This window comes from Pyricularia oryzae, chromosome 2 (genome assembly GCF_000002495.2).
Source record: "Pyricularia oryzae 70-15 chromosome 2, whole genome shotgun sequence".
Lineage (NCBI taxonomy): Eukaryota > Fungi > Ascomycota > Sordariomycetes > Magnaporthales > Pyriculariaceae > Pyricularia > Pyricularia oryzae.
In genome coordinates this window covers 7930099-7951056 of record NC_017850.1, presented here as the reverse complement: position 1 = coordinate 7951056, position 20958 = coordinate 7930099, and the positions used below count along the sequence as shown (strand labels likewise).

Sequence of the window (20958 nt, the reverse complement as noted above, 5' to 3'; positions counted from 1 at the left end):
ACGTCATACAATCGCGTTCCTACCAGGACTCGAGAAATTACCTTGGCCTTACCCTTGTCCACCAGCAAGATATAAAACTCCCCTCATTTCCCTTTTTACTTCCGACCAATCATTAAGCTTAACCAGCATTGATGCAACTTTATCGTAAAGAAGCACAAGCTTAAACTCTAGAAGTCATAGCAATATGATTGGAGAGGTGTGGTTGGCTTGGGAATAGTCTCTTGCTCACGGTGAATAGTCAATGAGAGAGCTGTTGCCTAATGTCAACAACAGCACAAGATCCTCAGCATAGGGTCAGGCAAGACAAAATACTTAATTATGACTAGGGCCTGTTTATGGCCACGGCATTGATGTTATCCCCTACGTTCAAAGTCGGAAAAATCAAGTCCAGTCGATTCGAAGCATAGACCGTATGAAATCGCTCCAACAAAGTATCATCGCACGTCTCGAGGCTTGCCTATTCGCATCTATCATCGAGCTGTGATTTGTCACAGGGGCAACACGTTGCTCATCCGGCACCGAGCCCATCGGTCGCCGATAGAAACCAATGTTCGGTCCGGCTCACGAGTCCAACCAATTTATTCCATCCGCCTTCCCGAAACTGCTTGGCACAGAGACAGGTTGTCGGCCCGGGCCAACGCACGTGCCTTGCCGAGCTAAATTTTATCAGCACCGAGCCTCCAAAAGCGTCGTTTGGTGCGTGCCAGTCATGAAGCGGGGCCCTCAAAGGACCTACCACGAACTGGCCCAAACGCCGAGGGCAATGCAACTCGAATCTTGCCGCTCTTGTCGCTCTTATCGTGGTTGTATTCGGTCCATGGCCCCCATGTGTCTTAAACTTTAAAGTCATGGCAGGGGATCGCATGCTCGCTGGTCCTTGGCCGCATGAGCTCGATCCGATGCAACCCGGCGCAACGCGATGATACCCCGTATAACAGCACACAATGCACACCGCTGTACAGCTCAGAATATCCACTCGGATGTCAATATTCAGGAGTCAGGGTCTATCTCTTTTGAATGCAGGGTAGGTTGACGAGCTGACGGCTAACAACTCGGGATGCTGAGCAGGTTGCATGTCCAGTGCTCTGGGCATGACCATCGTGGCTAGTCTAGAAGAGAGAGAGAGTGTGTGCCCATTCGCTCGCTCGTATCTACATCTGGTCAGAACCCACAATCGACAAGCCTTCGCAAGCAAATGACGTGCTTGACTTGCAGACCATGAGCTCCAACGAGGGCATTTCGAACGCGGCGATGGGCTCGGGACGGACTCCTCAAAACATGGGCTTGTCGAACACGCCACCTCGCCATTAGTGCTTTACAAGCCCGAACGGAGCCGCCGCAGCAAGCCAAGGCCGATAGACGTGGCAAGCAAATATCGCCCCCCGTGACAAAGAGAAATAGGACAAGCGGTGACGGTAAGATCCTCCTCTCCTCTCTTTGCCCCCTCCATGGTGAGCCGCATGACCGAATCCCGAGGGGCTCCCTGCATGACGTTTTCCGGGGTAAGGTGAGAGACACGGGAGGGGTTCGGGCTCTTAGCCCGTTTCCGTAGCTTTGTCTCCCTTTTCAGGGGTAAAAGACCAGCCTAGACCGACGATATCTTTGATAGCAGTCGACTAATTTTGCTGGGCATACAGCGCACCACGGAATCGTGTTTGAACACCGAGAGCCACTCCTACCCAACCAGCCGGCGGGAGGTCAAGTCACGGGACGTCGAATTCCAAGTGGATAACGTTGGAACTGGAATGGAAATCGGGGGTTCGGGCTAACTCTTGCGGCCGGCCGCCAATTTTGACACCTGATTTGTGCAGGGCCGACCTTGAAATTGACCCTCTTTCTCTCTGACTCCTTTGTGCTGCAGGCCCGAGTATCCAACCGCCTCGCCATACAATATCCACGTGGGTCTTGGCATTGCGATCAAGGGGGTCTCACGTTGGAAGCTCAGTGGTTGAGATTCACTCCATAGAATTAGGCGGAAAAAATTAAGGAATAGACAAAACCAAAAGAGACAAATTTAACGAGCTTCCATGCATTTTGGCGAATCGCTCCCGGCGTGGCGAGATTTTTCGGTGAAGGTACATGGGGATCGGTAGTTGTGGTGAGCAAAGGATGGAGTTGGGTGCAGTTGGAGCCAATGAGGAAACGCTGGGGTAATAATTGCTCGATAGAACTAGCAAATATTTTTGGTTGTCCGCGGAGATGCGAGATTCGCTGCTGATGTACCCCGTCTGGTAAGGCTACCGGGAGCACGGGTAGAGATGGGGCCAAGTGCTGGTCGTGGTACGGTACCTGAGCAAATCAATCACCTAGAAAAAGCTTTGACTCGAAGTGATCATATCGGCGTCAGATGGAGCAGCTAGGTACGGGAAACCTTGGCTACGCAGTAAAGTACCTTTTTCTTACCTGGTTTGGAAAGGATTGGTAGACCTGTAGATCCCTGTGCCAGTGCAGCGCAGTGCAGTTGTTGATGGTTGCGTTCCGTACTTTCCCCGATGCGTCGACTTTTTTTTTATCCATGACGAAAGAGTAAGGTACGGAGTACGGTAGAATCGAAAAGATAAGAGGCGCATTACTCCAAATTTGTTTGCCCAAATTCTTGCTGGAAAAGGGTTTGTCGTCCGAAGTGGTCCGCTGATGATTCCTGTTAGCTGATTTGTACGTAATGTGCAAAATTTTTCAACTCGACCTTGATGGGGGCTGCCTGGGAGAGCTGTCGTGCACTGTAATATTGCCAACAGTATTGGCCAACTGAAATGAAAGAAAAAAAAAATTTCTGCCCGTCGACATGGCTTTGCAGCCTCCAACTCGTAACGGAAGAAAATAGAAACGTCCACAACATGCGCGCGCAACCCAATTGGACGATAAGGGCCGCTTTTCTAGACGCCCTTTTCCGTACATTCCGTTGACGCCAGCTCCCTGTTCGAATTCGGCATTAATCCGAGTACTCTTGGCAGGAGCAGGATTCATGACTTTTTGTTTTGCTTTCATCATCACTCGTTCACGCAAAATTACTGGTAGACCAGCAGGGTGGATACCTAGGAGAAAAAAAAGGTACCTGCTGTAATGTACTCCGTATTACTGCGTTGCTACTTTGATTTCTATGCGGCAGCCACAAAGCGAGCTTTTGACAATCAATCTTGGCAGCCAAATGGAAATCATAAAAAGCTTGGCTACCCTTGAACTGCGTTGGCGCGCTAGCCACATCTTGGTGATCGTCAACAGGGCGTCTAATGCGACGTTTCGTTTCTGTTCAGCGCACATCGACACCGCACATCTTGCATCGTACATCTTCTATCTTGTTCTCGTCAGCCTCCACCCGTTCTGCTAGCCAAGGAACCCCGGAAAAGATGGTTTGTTTTCTGACAGATCAGATCTATTTTGGAGACGACCGTAGAGGTTTCTCCGCCTTTATTACCTAACCTATCGGCCGATCTCGGCTACTGCATTATGGGAACTTGGTTGGAGACAAGTAAAAAAAAGCAGGTCAAAGCCTGTAAGGGAGAAAAAAAGGAAGAAAAAACAGTTGAGGGTCTCCATCACACGGAACTTGGTGGTAAGTTCAAGATGTACTCCGTACAAACGAACAGGGTCGCATCATGCCGTGCGACATTAACTCTGAACTCCTGCTAATGAACTGTGCCTTATTCTTTTGGCTATTTGCTTCCTGTCCCAAAATAAAAGTGTCACAGGATCAAAAACCAGGACCGTCTTTTTCACGTATCAACGGGATCTTATCCGAGAGCCAATCAACATCCCCGCTGTGATATTGATGGCCTCTTCCCCGCGTTTTGGTTTTGCCCAGGCAAGAGCACTCTGTGGCTTTGCGCCAACTAAGGTAGCAGCTGCAGTAACGTAAGGTAGGAGGTTAGGTACTGTGTTCCGTAGCTGGTACTTTCCATTGTCTGTGCTGTTGTTTGCTACGGCAATCAATCATGATTTTGAATTATTAGCCATTTGCAATTCGGAAGCCCCAAACTTAACCAGCGCCCGTCGTCCCATTGGTCCAGATAGCGGCTTTCTTTGGAAATGAAGATCCAAGCAACCCAAAAAAGAGCACGCGGTCACGCGGCGTGAGCCAAGATGCTCCGATTGTCAAATCTGGGTTTCCCGTCGTTTCTCCCTTGGCTATTTTCTGCATATCTTTCAGGAAGAGCTAAACTTTGGCTAGGTTCTTGACGTAGTATTATATATCAGAAGGTATATATGTATGTTCTATTTTTCATTGTGGCTCCGTCGATCAAGTTTCGTTGTGCGCGGTACAGTATAATGTTGCAAGAAAAAAAAAGAAGGAAAAAAATTCCACTTAGATTCCCCAAAGTCTCCATCTTGTTCCCGGTTGCCTCCATGCTCAGCTGCCGACAATCTGGGTTATTCCCTCTCCAAAAATCAGCCCCTTGGCATCTTGTGTAGCGTAGCGTGCATGACCTCGCCGGGCTCCCACCAAGGTCCAGCCTATTTACCTTATCTTTTGGCTCGTCATGGGTGGCATCGGCTTCAAATGCAGGCGGAATTTTTCGTCACTGTGTGTACCACAGGGACCAACCGCTACGTAGAGTAGTAACCCAGTTAGTTGTACGGTAAGTACCAATTACGGAGTAGTAAACCAGGTAGCTTACACACTACCGTGCACACCCGGCGGCGCTATCTTTACTGAGCCTACCTGATTGATCATCGATGGGGTGTTTGTACCACCCTCCAGCACACGCCTAGGTGGTCATCAAAGGGTCATGCTAGAGGTCCCCTATTCCGCCGTCATCTTTCTGCCCGCCCATCTTACCCTGACTTGCCATGCCCTTGCTTTGACTTACTTGTATTACATACATACAGTACAGGCGAACGCCAACTGTTTGTTGCCATGGCGTCCGTACAACTCACACCACCTCGCATACACACAATTGGACCCCATTCCCACAACCACGTAAATTTTTCCACCTTCTCAATTCCATCTCCACGAGGACGGCCCCTCCTTCATACAGATTCTAGTCTAGGCGCAGAGCTTGCTGGACTTTTTTGCTCGTCACCCGACGCGCTGATGCCCCGCAATCTCAAACCGTGCCCAGCAAGCTCCACTCACCATCACCGCTGATAAAGAAGCTGACGGCGCCGGGTTATCGTGACCCGTTAAGGTTTGCAGGCGCCACCGGTGGAAGGCTTGCCAAACCAAGGAATTTTTTTATTGTTGTTTTTTTATTTCTCATTCTTATTTTGCAGTATTTGATTTTTTCCGTTGCCAAGGGGGGGGCCAATTTTAAGATTTGAGAATTTGAAACTGATCAGTGCCTGCCTGCCTACCTGCCCAAACGGACCCAGACCAGCAATTTGCATTGACACTAGCAAAGTACCACCACCAAAACGCAGTGCACCTTGGCTACCCTGCGCTACTCCAATTACACGCCGCGCCACAACTTATCTCCAACCTATCTAACGGGTATCTCTCCCTCTCACACCCCCAACCAACCAGGTTTCTTTGGGCTTGAGCTCGCCATATTCTCTCCCGATTTTCTCATTCCGATCATCACAACAACTTGTTCACATCCAGCATATGCCTCTTGCTCGTTTACTATTGTCTTGTCTTTAGAAACACGTAAGAGGCATACTAAAGTTGAGCAAACACTGGCATTCAACCCTGACTGAGAGAGATATATCATATTTTTGACTGGCCGATCTTTCTCCCTTATTGGCTGCTTGGATCGGAACTCCTAAACTCGGACGACGTTCAATTTAATTGGAGAGCATACCAGCTCGAACCAGAACAATAAGGGGTACACAACAACCCACGACATACTCACACGAGCAGGGACGAAACACGGCAACTCGATCTTGGGGATTCTGTGTGGCTGGTTGCCTGTACCACCAATCACTTCGACCAGGGCCGTGTTAGTCCGTGCAGCTTTGATAGGGCCAAAGGCACGTTTGTGAGCCGGCTACTCAGAGGCCTGGAGGGAGAGCCGTCACCGGAGCAGAATTTGGGGAAGGGTAAAAAAAAAGCCTGGGGGGATTGGGCTTTTTGGGGGGACGCAACGGTTAAAAGGGACCCGGTAACCAAAACGGCCTGGGCATCCCATCCCTAAGCGCAAAGGATCGAAAATTGGATTTTCCCAATCCGGCATCCACCAAGATCGTCCATATGGTGGGCGAAATCCAGGTCGACCTCGCCATCAGGCCAGCGGTCCCGATACCAACTTCAACCAAGCCAAGGTCCATTGGCGTATCAGCGCCGACGACGGCATCACCAAATTCCAAAGGAGGCGTCGCCATTGCGATAAATAACAAAAACCATCACAATCACAATCACCACAACCACAACCACAACCACTTCAACGTCCACCAACATCAGTACTATCCTCACCACCACCACCACGACCAAGAGGTAGAGCAGCAGCTGCGGCGACACAAGCACAAGCTCTCGTCGTATTCTTCAGAAGGCAGCCCCCTGAGCCAGTCCAGGAATAACTCGCTGACCTTTAACCGCCCGGCAAAGCGACAAATGGCGACCCCGGACCAGACCATCGCCGTCATCAACGCGAGCGGCCGCCAGACCGCGTCGCTCATACGGTACTGCACCGCCGTCGGCTTCAAGGTGCGCGCTCAGCTGCGGAACACGGAGGGCGTCATCGCCACCGAGGTCTGCTCGAATCCAAATGTCACCGTCCTCGTCGGCGAGCTGTACACGCGCCAGCCCTCAGCGTCGCGCGCAGACGTCTCGGCAGAGGGTCCGCTGTCCGGCATCGGCGTCAACGAGGAGCTGATCAGGGAACTATTCAGCGGCTGCCAGCTGGCTTTTATCAACACTACCTTTTACGGCGACGAGGTCGCCATCGGCAAGGCGCTGGCCGACGAGGCCCTCGCCGCCGGAATCTCCCACTTTATCTACTCGTCCATGCCGGACTACGCGGCCTACAACCCGAACTGGCCCAGCCTGCCGCTTTACAGGTCCAAGCACCAGGTTGAGGCGTACGTGCGGTCGCTCCAGGGCCTCGAGTCCACCTTTGTCTACGCGGGCATCTACAACAACAACTTCACCTCGCTGCCCTACCCGCTCTTTTGTATGGAGCTGCAAGAAGACGGATCTTTCATGTGGCAGGCGCCTTTCCACCCCGACGCCAAGCTCCCCTGGGTCGACTGCGAGCACGACTTTGGCACTGCAATCCTCAGCATCTTCAAGGAAGGCCCCAAGAGGTGGGGAGGTGGCAGGAGGGTCCCGATCGCTTTTGAGATGCTCACGCCGCTCGAAGCCTGCCGCAAGTTCTCCTCGGGAGTCGGTCGTCCCGTTCGCTACGTCCGCGGCCCCATAGAGATCAAGGTCAAGATACCCGAGGGCTACCGGACGCAGCTCGACATGGTGCAGAGGCTGTACTCGGTCGGCGGGGACGACGCGTCGCGGCAGCCCCCCTACTTTGGCGACTGGGAGCTTGAGGCCCAGTGCCCCGACGTGGCGCTGGAGCTGTGGGGAGGGCCCAGGACGCTGGAGGAGTACGCGCGCGAGGAGTTCATCATCGAGGAGCAGGCCAACGGCCTCAGGTGGATGATGGTCGGCGATAAGAACGGACACCACAACAACCACCACCACCACAGGTACGACGAAGGCGCCGGAAGGGAGGTGACGCAGCCACCAGACGAGGAGGAGGACGGTGCGAGCGAGAACGACGATGACGAATACGACGACGACGACGATGGCTTGGTGATGCGTGGGCCTAAGAGGCTCGAGGAGAAGTGGTTGGCATGAAATGAGGAAAAACGCGAGGAGGGGAAGAGCATACGTTTTTTTGATGCGAGCCATGGCATGGAATTATTTATTTCTATTTCTTCTACTCTGTTCTGTTCCACAATGGCATGGGTTTTTTTATGGCAAATGACGAAAAGAGAGCAAAAAGCGGAAACCAGCACGGCAGACAAAAGTCATGGTTCAAACAAACGCAACAAAGGGAAATGGTTGTGGGTGTGCGATGCGGATTGAAAAACTCCCCCCAGCAGGTACAAACATGTTTAGAGGATTGTAAATACGCTTGCGAGAATATTGTTTTTGGTCTTGGGGGGTCAATGAGGATGAAGAAATGAACCATGAAACAAGGGGCATAACCAAGTCAGAGACGCAGCATATATCATGGCACTCGGATCATCAGTTAAGTCTTGGGTTTTGTTTGCCATGATACCATGTTGCCCAAATATACGCATTATAGTGATCAACTGTTTTGTTTGACACAGTTTATTTTATTCGACATGTTAAGAGCAGCATAAGGTCATCAGAATTATGGATGGGTATCTTGAGGTAATCATACAGGGACGCGACGGACCGAGAATAGGAAATCTATCCAGTTACTTCTCCGGCTCCTGGTTAGCCACATTAGCTCTTTGCGGTAGCTTCGCACCATCCTGACTGGGCTGCGAAAAGCAACACGTTGTCGCTCTGTGTGCTTGCATCCCCCGATCTTTTACCTCCAAGTTCACAAATGTTTTTGTACCCACCAACATGATGAAGCAGTGTAAAGACAAGCATCATACAACCATAGCGCTCGAGCACAAGGCACGGCACAGTCGATCTGCTTGAAACCCACAACGTATATCGGGTGCTGCAGTTTGCCCACCCTGCTTCCACAAACACGTCAAGACTTGTCGACTACCAACCTCGCTCATTTCGTCGGTGCACCAGGTAGGCCCTCGACCAAGTACTTCTTCCGGCCGCAAGTGACTATAGGCACACCCGGAATCTTGCGTATCCTCCTCTTGAGATCCCTATCGTTGGTGGCCACTATGTAGATACGGTTCTTGACGGCTCTGTCCACCAAGCAGTCGTCGGCGTAAACCTTGTGGTCACACTTGAGCCTCTCCCACCTCTCGTCGCGAGCAATCCTGAGCGCTATGCGGTACTTTGGCCCCAGCTTCTCGAGCTCAGCCATAACGCAATCGGTGATGATGGGTCGGCAAGTGGCGTACATCGAGTCCATGAGGCCCTCGAGCAGCTCGATCTTGGCGCCGACGGTGTGGGTGATGAAGGACGTATCGACCAGCACGTTATATGGCGGCACGATGTTCTCGTTGTGGCTGAAGAAGAGACCCTTAGGTGCGGCTGTGACTTGTCGGACGGGCTCGCCGGCGCCGGGGGCGGATGTGCTCGGGCCGGCCTTGGCCTTGCCGCTGCCGCCTTCGGGGACTTTGGGCTTCTTTAGGCGCTCATCGCGCTTTCCGATCATGCGTTTTACCTAGGGTTGTGGTTGGAACCGTGTCAGAGGATGAAGAGGGGAGGCAGGAGATGTTGGTGTTGTGAGAGACATACTGCGCCAAACTTTCTTGTCTTTTTCGCGACACCCATCTTGGCGGCTTGATGCTGGTTGAACAGCCCAAAGAACTTGTACAATAAACCTTCAGGCACGCGTGAAAGCAAAAGTCAATTGAGAGTATTTGCCTGCGGCGAGCTGGCGTCCACAAGTATAATCAGTGGTGTTTGTCGTGATAAGGTACCGGTGGTTGCGCGCTGAAGAAGCGGAGGGGTTGCGCCGGCAGAATAGTATGAAAAAAGGTCGGTCAAGCGTTATCGTGCCGATAAGGATCAGCCACATGGTTCCTCGTTCGCAAAAGCTTCAGCCTCACTGGACCCTTGCCCCAAACCACACAAGCAGCATAATTTCGACAATTTGTGGGGCTGGCATTTGCGCCAACTGCCATGTCTAGTGCTGAAGCTCGAGGTCGATCTCGAAATGGACCCAGCTCGTGTAAAGACCACAAGACAGGCCACATCCCTTCGATCCATACCATATCACGAACCTACTTTGCAGGGCAGGTTTCTCAACAGAGCTCGCCGACTGCCCGACCTTTTGACTGCGTAACGAACGTGCACGAGAACTGAGGATTGCGACCAAGTTTGATTTTCATCCATTCATTCCTTGTTGTTCTGTCGGTTAGGTCCCTTTATTTGCATTCATGACAAGCTCCCAGTCGCTCCTTCCTCCCCTCGCCTGTCTGTACTTCTTGGCCCCAACTTTCAAGACCCAGACTCCGCCGCCCTGACGTCCCTGTCCCTGCAACCCATCGACTTCCAGCAGTGCGACTACTTGAAATCGCCCGCATTTCCTCAACAACCGATTCGTACTCCCCGCCTCGACAACCGCCTCTTTATTTTCTTTTGGTTTCGGCCGGTGCTACCAGGCATAGCTGTTAAACTTGGTGGAGGGTGAAGGGAGCTAGGCAGAACCAACGTCACCATGCCTTGTGAGTGTCCCTTCCGCCTTCCTCCTTTGCAAACCGGTACCGTTGTTGCATCTGGCTTTGCGCCCAGTCACACTCAAGTCGATGCCTGCCCACTCCTTCCTCAAACCCCTCGAAGATGCCACGCGCAAAATCACTGATGGCAAAGGCACCCGCGACAAACACCTTGCTGCCTCTCTGAACCTGCGCGCAACATGGCCCAGCTCCGATTCCCTCTCCACCTGCTCACACATTGAGCCCAGCTATATGAAATAACTGGCACTCCTTGGGTAGCTCTTCGCCGCAATCCCTTTCCTCTCATTTCGTGATCGCGCAGAGTGAGACTTCGACATGGGTGTCTTGAAGATCCATACCTACATCAGCCAGGGCCTTTCAGAAGGCATAGCCAGTGCTGGCTGGCACTGCAACTTGATTCCGCAACAGGAGCTAACTTTTACATCAGCATCCCTTGTCGAGGATGAGTACATCAACGGCCAAGCGACGTGAGTTCTCCTATCCTTCCTGGTCGGGTTCCTCTCCCCGATGTTGACTTTGCGCCAGGGCCCACAACGTCGCCGAGCTCGAGGAGTGCTCAATCGCCATCGACGCCACGTACTATCTTCAGTACTTGCTGCATACCCCGCCGACCCGAGAACCTCTCCTGACCGCTTTGGGTGGTATGAATGGGCTCGACAACCACATTCGGGAAGACCTGGCGAACTGGAAGGCTCACAATGTTACGCCGTTCTTCATCTTCGACGGCCAATCCATGATGGGACAAGATGAGGTCATGACAAGCCGGGGTCGCAAGTCCATCGAGAAGTCAACGCAGGCCTGGGAGCTGTACGTTAATGGACAGGCGCAGGAGGCGGTCAACTCGTTTGGCAACCACAATGGCGCCTTCATAGTCCAGAACCTTTACAGGATGCTGCAGAAAATACTGAAGGATTTGGACCTGCACTTCCTGGTTGCGCCCTATAATGCAGCTGCTCAGGTATGTCTCAGATTCCGAGCCAGTATTGATGCGCAAGCGGATTTGAATCTAACCCGAGGTAGATTGCATATTTGGACATGATCGATTCAGACCAATGCGCCGGTATCATGGGCCCTCAGGAGCTTCTGCTTTACCCCATCAAAGACATGATTATCCGTTCGATAGACTGGACCAACAAAACCGCAACGGCAATCTCCAAGCGAAACATCATCAAGCAGCTCGGCATCGGTGATAACACGTTTGCAGACGCTCTTCTGATGGTCGGGACCTCGTTCTTGCCTCCTTTTCCGCCGTTGCAGGACGGTAGCGTTTTGCCTGTGCCCCGTAGGCAGAACGTGGTCGATGCCATCAACATGTTGAGGGCGTCGGAGAAGTCTGTTGCCTCGGCTTGCCACTCTTTCAGCGACATTCTGAAGTCGCACGACCCTAATTGGCTTGATAAGTACTCCAAGGCAAAGATGGCGGTGGCTCACTTCATTTACATTGCAGAAGATGGCGCCGTGACGGTTCACGACTACGACAAGCTTACCAAAGATAACCACGAGTATCTGGGCCTTCAGCTACCCGCAGAACTTTTCCACTACCTCAACACCGGTCTGATTGGCCCACGGATGCTCAGCTGGATAACACACAGCAAAATAACCGTGCTACCAACAATCGACGGTAACGTTTCGGACGAGTATCGGAACCTTGTGACCAAGTCATTGGTTCCTGTAAAGGAGATGACTCTCAGCCTCTTGATCCCGCGTCTGAACCGTGGCATCGGATTTCGCGATGTGGCGATGAAGGTCTGGTTCGACGACAAATTCACCTACAACGTCAATCACCGAAATGTGCAGCCTTCTCCCGGAATCAGGACCGCGAGCTGGCTCATCACGGACAGCAAACTCAAATCACTCTTTCCCAAACCAGAATCGGGATCCATTGCCTTTGAGGTTCTTGCTCTCAAGAACCCAGACCTCGTCAGCGCGACATCAACCAAGGACAGGATCAAGGGTGCGTCGCTTGACTCTGCAGACGTAATCGTATCGGTCGCAATCTGGCGCTTCCTTCACCTGCGTGGTTACGTTTCGGACTCGCACGAACTGACGCCCTGGGGCCAAACACTGGCCCAGGCACTCCAGGCCATTGAGCCGGTGGCTAAGGAACATCCTGAATTTGAGGGTCTCTACGAGCAGCTGCTTGTGGCCTTTGAGATGATTAGGTTTGGTGTGCTTCACACCAAGGCGCCTCAGGACGAGTCACATGGTCTGCCATTGAATGGATCAGAAGATGATAAGGGCAGTCTACTACTTTTGAGCCGCGTTGCAACGCTGCTCAAGTTGCGACACGCCCCGACTGGATACACGGGGCCTTTGAACAAGAGTTTGCTTGTGTTCCGCTCCCTGGCGTCCACGGTCAGGGAGGCAGACCGTGATCTTGTCGAGGCGATTGTTGCATCGATGTTTATGTACGCACAGGCAAAGCGTGAGAGGGATGATTCATGGGAGATTGGCAACCGGTAAGTCCTTGGGTTGTGAAAGATGTTCAAAACCCAACGGTCACTAATTCGACGCGCATTATAACAGCCTCCCATTCACACAAAACCCCGACATTGCGTTTGGTATTGCAGTCAAAACACTGTTGGACGAGGTGCAAGTGGGTGAACCAGCCGAGGTGCGGCGCCAGCGCATGGAGACATTCCCAGCAGAATACGTGCCGCACTCGACAGACTTTGAAGAAGATATGGGCATCTTCTATGCATTCTTCGGGGCCATTGCCGGTGCCGTGAAGACACTCCCTGACAAGGAGCTCAGCGCTACTGTCAAAGGAACATGGGAAACGGCTACCAAGTATCTCGAATTAAGAAAGTAAGATTTGGCGAGGGGTGGTTGCAGCTGGGTACACTCTGTTTGAGGGTGATTGTAGCGGCGGCTCGGCTTGGATCAGCTCTTGGTTGCATCTGCGTCACTTGAGATAAGGACAGTGTGCAGCCTCATTGGTCAAGTACAAGGGAACAAAAGTGTGTGACCGGGGATCAAGTTTAATCTAGGCCAAACTGCCATTGAGGCGTTGTGGATAGGAAAAGCACAACGAAAAAATGATTACACACAAAGAACTGATTCAATTGCATCTTGACCGCGTTTCTGCATCTCGGAGCTGGAAAAGACCATGTAACAGATGTAAACCTGAGCGACGTCATGATTTACAGAGCCGAGTTGTCAACGGCGCTAACTTCGAACGGTGGGTCACTGACACATTAGTTTGCTCAACCTACCGAGTAAGGTTAACGTTAACGCGTTGATCAAAAACAGCATGTGATTTGTAGGGTCGAATATCTATTGAAGCACAATAAGTGCATTATTCTGAGAGAGGACATGGACATAGGTACCAGTTGCATAAAAACCCCTTACCATACGTGTATTTTGAGATTGGCATTGGTGCTGAGCCTTGCACCAGTAGTGAGCATTGGCACTGGGTGGGTAGTCTTGTTCGTCTCAACCTTGATACTGCCTGGGGCTATGAGAAGCTTTGGGAAAAGATGATAGGACAAAAAAAGGTGGACAAGACAGCCGAGGGTGGTCCCTGATTTTACTTTAACATGCTTGAGGACCGGCGATTGACGTTCTGGAATCCGAAGTGTGCAACCCGGGCTCCAGTCATCTAAACACGGACGGCCTTGAAAGCCAAAAATAGCCCAGAGGGGTGTCGGATTACCGTGGTCCAGAACCCGAGAAGCAACCAGTAAAGTAGTACCTCCGGGTCTGTGTCCCCTTGCGGTCGGCCGCTTAACCCGCCTCCGCTCGCTTGCTATAACACGGTCGACGGGTGGGAAGTTGCAAAAAAAAACACTGGTCTCGGGGGTGGCGGGACACGAGATATTGTCACAGTGTAGACCCTGATTTTTGTTTCTTCTCTTTTCCAAGGGATTTTTCTCGAGGCAAGCCCTGAGACGGCGGCTCGGGTGTTAGATTGTTTGCGGGCGGTGACTTGTATTTTTTTTGGTGGCAGTGCCGGCGGCTTGGAAGTATGCGACGTACGATTCCTGACTGGTTTGCAGCGATTACATGACACGGGCATGATTAGATACAGAATGTTTTATTTTATTTTGTTATGCTTCGGGCGCTTCGGGCGCTTGGCCTGCTATAGTTTTTAAAGTAATCACTATACTGACAGCATGTCTGTGGCATGTTTGGCATGTTGCTAAATTGAACTACCTGAAAGGGGCAGAGATGGACCTTTGACTTCGACTCTGACTTTCGGCCAAAGATATTTCTGCGGCACTTGTACAGGTCTTAGCGGCGTATCGGAGCCTCCCCGTCCCAACAAGCCAGCGGCTAGCCGATAGACAAGCAAACAAACAAGATTCTACTGGTCCTTTGTTGAAACGTGGATGGACATTTCGTGTTTGTGAAAAGTCTAATCAGAACGAACCAATTGTCCAGTTTTCTTGGAGCTTCTCGATCAGGATTTTGGTCTTGTCGATATTGCTCCAGCTGCTTCGCCTCAGTTTAATTCCAGGAAGCGAGGCAAGGCAAGGCGAGGCCCTTTCACGGCAAACCGGTGGACGGAGTCGACGGACGGACAGCCGCCCAGACCCGCGGCAATCTGTGGCTTTCGATGCCAAGCCGCCCAGAAAGGGGCAGGTCCACTGATGACGAAATTAACGCCCCCACCATGGGTCCAATCGCTGGAAAATTTCGGTAGGGCGACGCCCCCACGGGTCATTATGAAGGGTGGAAGGCGCGAGGAGTGAAGTACTGTACAGTATTACTCCCGAGATACTCCGTACTCCGTAGGAATCCATAATCATAATTCACTTGCCAATGGGCTTCTTTTTTTTTTTACGCGTCTTGTTGTTCCACTCGGTCCGATACATCTCGATTCACTGCATAGCTCGTCCAACGCTTGTGTTTAGGGCTTATGCTGTACATACTGTACGCGTTATTTTCACGGTGCGAGATTTCGGGCTGAGCAGAAAGTGAAAAGGCCCATTCACTTGTTTTGAACCTACTGCACATGGAGGACAGACAACACACGCCTAGACTTTCAAGAAGCGCGCCGTGCGTTGCATACAAATGCTTGGTCGAGGGACCACAAGAAAAAAAAGCCATGATATGATACAAAAAGGTAAGAAACAAAAGAAATACCAAGACGGTCAAGAAGATGACGTGGGTCCAAGGCCCTTAGTACGGCAGTTTTTGCCTTGGAAGAGGGCAAACAAGGGCCATAGTCAGCAATTCAGCTGCAACCGCCAACTGATAATGACAAGACGGAGGAACCACAATTGTTTTCCCTGGTTTCTGACCCGGCCAACCCTCGCCATCTTGGTCACCCATTCTCCACTGGAAATGCAGGAGATATCTGGATCACAACGTGAGAGACACGGTATTGGAAACTGAGTACTTGGAAAGGATCTGCGTCCCAAGCTGATAAAGGGTTTACCTCCTTTTTCTCCATTTTTGAATTGCTCGTTCTGGTAAAGTTACCGGTTGGGGTTTGTCTCGACTGTTCTGGTATTTTTTACCCGACTTATCCGGCTTGATCCCTCCTGATCGCTGATCAGAGCTGTCACTCGTTTGTTGTCAAGATCCGTCAGTCAGTCGCTGCAAGGTTTTGGCTTGCACTACTTTGCACCCTGCATTCTGTTGATTTTCACTCTTTTTAGTAGTTGATCGAGCTGTCTAGACTCTTTGGTTTTTTTTTCTTCCTTTTTGATGACGCAAAGGGGTATCAGCTCCTGACACCCCAGCTGGCTTTTTATTGTCGAGATCGCCATTTTCGACAACCAAAGAAAGAGGCTATTACTGAGCAACAACTTGGACCTGCTTACGTCCAGGAGTACGGCGCCTAGACAAATCATCTGGAGTAGCTCCATATTCTCGGCTCTCCATCGATTTTTCGGACCGCTTTGGATACAACGCGTTTGTTGCGCCCCTCATCACGTCTGGTCTGATTTTTGTTCCTCACTTATCACTCAGACGACTTGAGCGGATGGGTTATCCCATCGACAGCCAGCAAACATGACCACACCAGATAGACACAACACCTACAATGAAAAGATGGGGGACCCTGACCGCCTGGCTCCCGACCAGGCTACACTTCACGAGGATGAATCAAGGGAATACACGAGCCGCTTGACCGATGATCTCGAGCTTCTTCGGGCTGAGAGGCTCGTCACGACCCATGAGCAAGAGTCCCATTCAAGGACTTCGAGAGATCACCGGCGCCGAGCACCATCACCCATCCCAGAAGATGCATTCAATGAGCAGATCGACGAGAAGGAACAGCTTGCTGCCCCGGGTCAGCACCAGGAGCCACCGACGCTGGCCAACAAGGCCTGGGTCAAGATAAAAAAGTTCCCTCGCGTCATCCGCTACCTAGTCTACTGGATGCCTGTGGCTGCGATCCTGCTGGCTCCCATCCTCATCGATATCCTCGCCTTGGACAACGATCAGCCACGTGTGGGAGGTGAAGGGGGCGTGCAGCTGTATTGGTTCGGCATCTGGCTCCAGATCCTCTGGGGCACCCTTTGGGCTTCGCGGTTCCTGTGTGCCATCATGCCCTATCTGTTCAAGTGGTGCGCCAAGATGGTCGGTTCCAACAACCACAAGAAGTGGCTTGACGTCGGCAGAGGCCTCGAGCTGCACACGGCCTTGTTTATTTGGATGCTTGCGGTGCTCGTCTCGTACGGGCCCACCCTAGACACGGGCAGGCCGGACGGCAAGCCTTTTGTGAACTGGATCGACGTCGTTTTCAAGGTCATCATTGCGCTCTTTGTGCTGGCCGCGCTCAACTTTATCGAAAAGATCTTGATCCAGTGGATCGCCAACTCGTTCCACCGCCGCACGTATGCCTACCGAATCGAGGCCAACAAGAGAGACATTCAGTACCTGGTCTCGCTCTACACGTACTCGCGCACCATGATCGAGCAGGAGGAAGGGTGGAGCCCCAACGGCCAGAGCCCCATGACCGGAGCGAGGACGCCCATGCAGGCTCTGCAGCGGAACGCCCGAGACGCCTTTACGCGTGTCGGCAACGTCGCCAACAGGGTCGCTGGTGACTTTACCGGTCGCAAGATCCTGGACGAGAACCACCCGCAAAAGGTGGTGGCTGAGCTGCTGCGTTCCACTCCCACCAGCTTCACGCTGGGCAGGATGATCTTTCGCACTTTTGTCACGCCCGGAAACGAGACCCTGACGCTCGAGGACTTCCAAAAGGTCTTTGATAACACCGAAGACGCCGAGGCGTGTCTGGGCGTCTTTGACAAGGACCTCAACGGCGACGTGTCGATGCAGGAGCTGGAGCTGGTCTGTAACGAGATCCACCTCGAGAAGAAGGCCATCGCTGCGTCCCTCAAGGATTTGGACTCGGTCATCAAGAAGCTCGACAAGGTCTTTATGTTCATCGTCCTGGTGATTGCCATCATTGTCTTTGTCTCCATCATCTCGGGCTCCGCAGCCGCTGCTCTTGGATCGGCAGGCACCACGGTGCTGGGTCTGGCGTGGATGCTGCAGGCGACCGCGCAAGAGTTCCTCCAGTCCATCATCTTCGTCTTTGTCAAGCACCCCTTCGACGTCGGCGACCGTGTGCGCGTTTACGGCAACACTGGTGATATGATGACTGGTGATGACTACTACGTGCAGGAGATCTCGCTGCTCTACACCGAGTTCAAGAAGATGCAGGGTCACGTCGTGCAGGCGCCCAACTCGCTGCTCAACAACCTCTTCATCCTCAACCAGCGTCGATCCAACGGCCTCGCGGACCCCATTGTGCTCAAGGTCCGATTCGGTACCACCAACGAGGTCATCGAGGAGCTGCGCGACCGCATGACCGACTTTGTGCTGGAGAACAAGCGCGACTACGGCCCCCGCATCATCACCGAGGTCAGCACCATCGACGAGGTGTACTCGGTCACGCTCAGCTTCGTCTTCTTCCACAAGTCCAGCTTCCAGAACGAACTGCTGCGTCTGCAGCGCCACAACCGCTTCGCCGGCGAGCTGATGCGGCAGATGGCCCTGCTGGGCATCGAGGGCCCGCGGAAGCAGCAGCCCGGTGGTACCAAGGACCTACCCTTCTACTGGACCAGCGTCCCGCCGCCAGCGTTTGAGCCGGCCACAACATATGTCACGCCGCGCCCGGAGCAGCCGCAGAGCCAGCCAAGCCAAGACGGAACAGCCACCAGCCCCGTCGTGCCGTTCCCATCCCTGAGCATCCACACGTCAGACCAAGAACGCCAGCAGCAGCTGCAGCGGGAGCTTCAGCAACAGCAGCAGCAGCAGCAGCAGAACCAACAGCAGCCGACAGCCGTGTCCTCCGGGGTGACGCCGTCGACGACATCAGTCCGGCGACGCCGCGGCCCATCCGTCGTGATAGACCACGGGCCGGACATGTTCCAGGACGTGTACGGCAGCCGACGTCACGACACGAGCGCGCAGCTCGCACGCCTGCAGAGCATCCGCGCGGCAGAGCACACGATCCAGCCGCCGATGCACTCGCCTTCGTCGCCGGGCATCGAGCGCACCGCCACGCGCGGCAGTCTCCACAGCCTCGGCCAGCACCCTTCGCGGAGATTCTGGTCGCGGCGCGAGGCGATACAGGAGCGCGATGGCGGAGAGGGCGATGAGAGACCCATCGTGGGCAGCCCTAGCCCGCCGCCGCCTGGGGCGTCTGCTTCCAAGCTTAGTAGCGCCGAGAGGATGGTGTGAAGTGCTGTTGTATGAGGAGGGGAGAGTAACCAAAGAACAAAATAACAACAACAACAACAAGAACAATAAAAACAACTAAAGATGGGTTAGAATAGAATGAAACTGGACCGGGGATATTGATGACATTCTCCTTTGTATAATCCTTGTGGTAATATCTAGTGTTATTACAACAAAACTCTCAATACCATTTCAACTTTGAAGAAATTGACAGGACCCAACACTTTCTCAACCTGGAACTAAGTCTAGATATCTATTTTGCTGCTGCGACAACTTCAAACCACAGAACCCTTGTCACTCAACTTGTCACTGTGCACCTCGGTAACAACCGTCTTGGAGCTGCGCCTCCTCGCAACCAAAAACGCCACACCGCCAGCCAAACCAGCAACAGCGAGCGCGACCAAGGCGCCAATGACACCGGCCACGGCGTTGGACATGCCCGACAAGCCGCCCCTCTGCGAGGCGGCAACACTGCCACCGTCGCCGTTGAACGCCGCGCAGAACGACATGCTGCTCTCGCAGACGCCGCACCACTCGGCAGCCGTGGCGATGGAGCGGCCGTCCATCTCGCGCGCGAACCGCGCCCAGGGCAGCGACTCCTCGCCGGACCCGAACAGCGGGAAGGCGTCAAAGGCGCCGTCGGTGCCGTTGCGGAAGAGGAAGCGCACGCGCAGCGCCTCGTCGGCCGGGAAGGTGGCATCCTCGCCGTCGCTAAAGAGCTCAAACGCCATGGTGGAGGCGTAGTCCGGCAGGCCGAAGAAGTCGTCCGACAGGCCGGTCAGGCCCGCGGTGCCGAAGAAGGACTGGAACGTGTCGTAGCTGCCGGCCAGCAGCGAGAACTTGAGCGCGGCCTTGGTGGCGACGGTCTGCTTGAGCTGGCGCAGCAGGCCCGCGGCCAGGGTGCGGCCGTGGATGTTGCGGGCGGGCTGGGTCGCGTTGAAGTTGTAGCCGAACTCGGCCGAGTCGGCCAGGGTGCGCAGCTGCTGCAGGTCCCGGTCCGAGACGTCGAGGGCGGGCGACGAGGCGTTGTGGATGCGCGCCACGTTGACCAGGTCGTAAATGTCGTAGGCGTTGCGGTACGTCATGTCCTCGCGCTTCAGGTCGTAGACGCCGCCCGCCAGCACGTCGTAGAACCTGCCATAAAACTCCCTCGTCGCCCGGTCCGTCTGGGAAAACTGCTCGCTCTGGAAGAAGGACTCTGCGGCCGCCGCGTTGGTCGGGCAGCCGTCGTCGCCCTTGATCCACACGGCCTCGGGCGAGTCGGCGCTCTTGCCGTGCAGCAGGACGTACTGGTAGCCGTCGAGCGGGGACACGCTCCTGCTGCCGTTGTTGAGCGTCGCGCTGGCGACGGAGTCGTCGACACGCCCGACCAGCGGCGGGTACAGACCCTGCAGGAAGGCCGTGGCCGTGTTGAGGAGGATGCTCTGGTCGGGAGCGCTGGCGTAGACCTGGCCCGGCACGTACTTGTCCGGGGAGATGCCGGCAATGTGCTGCGGAGAGTTGGGGGTCAGGTACCGGCTGCGGTAGGCGCTGCCGACTTGGAAGTTTTGCTGGGCGCCCAGGTCGGTCAGCATCTGCGAACCGTAGTGCTTGGTGGTGCCTATTTTTTGTGTTTGTGAGCTGCTTGAACTGAAACCTAATTTTGGGACAAGATGGGTGCTGAAAAGGTGTGCTCACGATCGCCATGTCGGCTATAGACGACGACACCATGGATGGTTTCGGCCAAAACGCTGCTGGCGAGCGTTGCCAGTGCTGTCAAGGTGATGGTCGAATGCATGGCTGTCTACTCGAACTATGTTGATATCGATGATTTGCAGACTGGGTATCGACGCTGGGGAAAATGTGAGTAACAATGCTCAATTTCCTTTCAACACCAACCAGTACCGAGTAGTCGAATAAGTCACGTCAGTCTACCATGCAATGCATCCTACGGGGCTCCCCTCCTTCTATACCTCCGTTCGCGGACTCTACTCCACCAACTCTATGCTCCATGGCGATCCAATAGCTGTGTTTCCACGGCGAGACTATCCATTGATTTCTTGGCGTACATTAGTCTGACTGAATCCTGACTATCTCAAGGAAATACACACCCCACGT

The 20958-nt window shown here is 53.4% G+C and overlaps 6 protein-coding genes across 6 annotated transcripts; 3 read left to right on the top strand and 3 right to left on the bottom strand.

Moving 5' to 3' along the window:
- Positions 1-299: 299 nt before the first annotated feature.
- MGG_15954 (uncharacterized protein) lies at positions 300-2517 on the bottom strand (the record flags this gene model as incomplete). The annotated part of the gene is made up of 2 exons (XM_003715729.1): positions 300-2289; positions 2404-2517. 2 exons carry the CDS (start codon positions 2515-2517, stop codon positions 1969-1971), a joined length of 435 nt encoding a protein of 144 aa, XP_003715777.1. The 3' UTR covers positions 300-1968.
- Positions 2518-4830: 2313 nt separating this feature from the next.
- MGG_12473 (nitrogen metabolic regulation protein) lies at positions 4831-8235 on the top strand. The gene has a single exon (XM_003715728.1). The coding sequence runs from the start codon at positions 6128-6130 to the stop codon at positions 7724-7726; it is 1599 nt and encodes a 532-aa protein (XP_003715776.1). The 5' UTR covers positions 4831-6127; the 3' UTR covers positions 7727-8235.
- On the bottom strand, positions 8118-9466 carry MGG_08302 (rRNA-processing protein FCF1). The gene is made up of 2 exons (XM_003715727.1): positions 9275-9466; positions 8118-9200 (listed from the first exon to the last, which is right to left on the bottom strand). Exons 1-2 carry the CDS (start codon positions 9308-9310, stop codon positions 8631-8633), a joined length of 606 nt encoding a protein of 201 aa, XP_003715775.1. The 5' UTR covers positions 9311-9466; the 3' UTR covers positions 8118-8630.
- Positions 9467-9620: 154 nt separating this feature from the next.
- MGG_08303 (XPG domain-containing protein) lies at positions 9621-13257 on the top strand. The gene is made up of 5 exons (XM_003715726.1): positions 9621-10206; positions 10646-10685; positions 10744-11176; positions 11239-12677; positions 12745-13257. The coding sequence occupies exons 1-5, from the start codon at positions 10200-10202 to the stop codon at positions 13028-13030; spliced, it is 2205 nt and encodes a 734-aa protein (XP_003715774.1). The 5' UTR covers positions 9621-10199; the 3' UTR covers positions 13031-13257.
- Positions 13258-15506: 2249 nt separating this feature from the next.
- On the top strand, positions 15507-19454 carry MGG_08304 (mechanosensitive ion channel family protein). The gene has a single exon (XM_003715725.1). The coding sequence runs from the start codon at positions 16180-16182 to the stop codon at positions 18862-18864; it is 2685 nt and encodes an 894-aa protein (XP_003715773.1). The 5' UTR covers positions 15507-16179; the 3' UTR covers positions 18865-19454.
- Positions 18992-20733, bottom strand: MGG_08305 (uncharacterized protein). Its single transcript, XM_003715724.1, has 2 exons — positions 20539-20733; positions 18992-20461 (listed from the first exon to the last, which is right to left on the bottom strand). Exons 1-2 carry the CDS (start codon positions 20636-20638, stop codon positions 19137-19139), a joined length of 1425 nt encoding a protein of 474 aa, XP_003715772.1. The 5' UTR covers positions 20639-20733; the 3' UTR covers positions 18992-19136.
- Between the last annotated feature and the right edge of the window lie 225 nt (positions 20734-20958).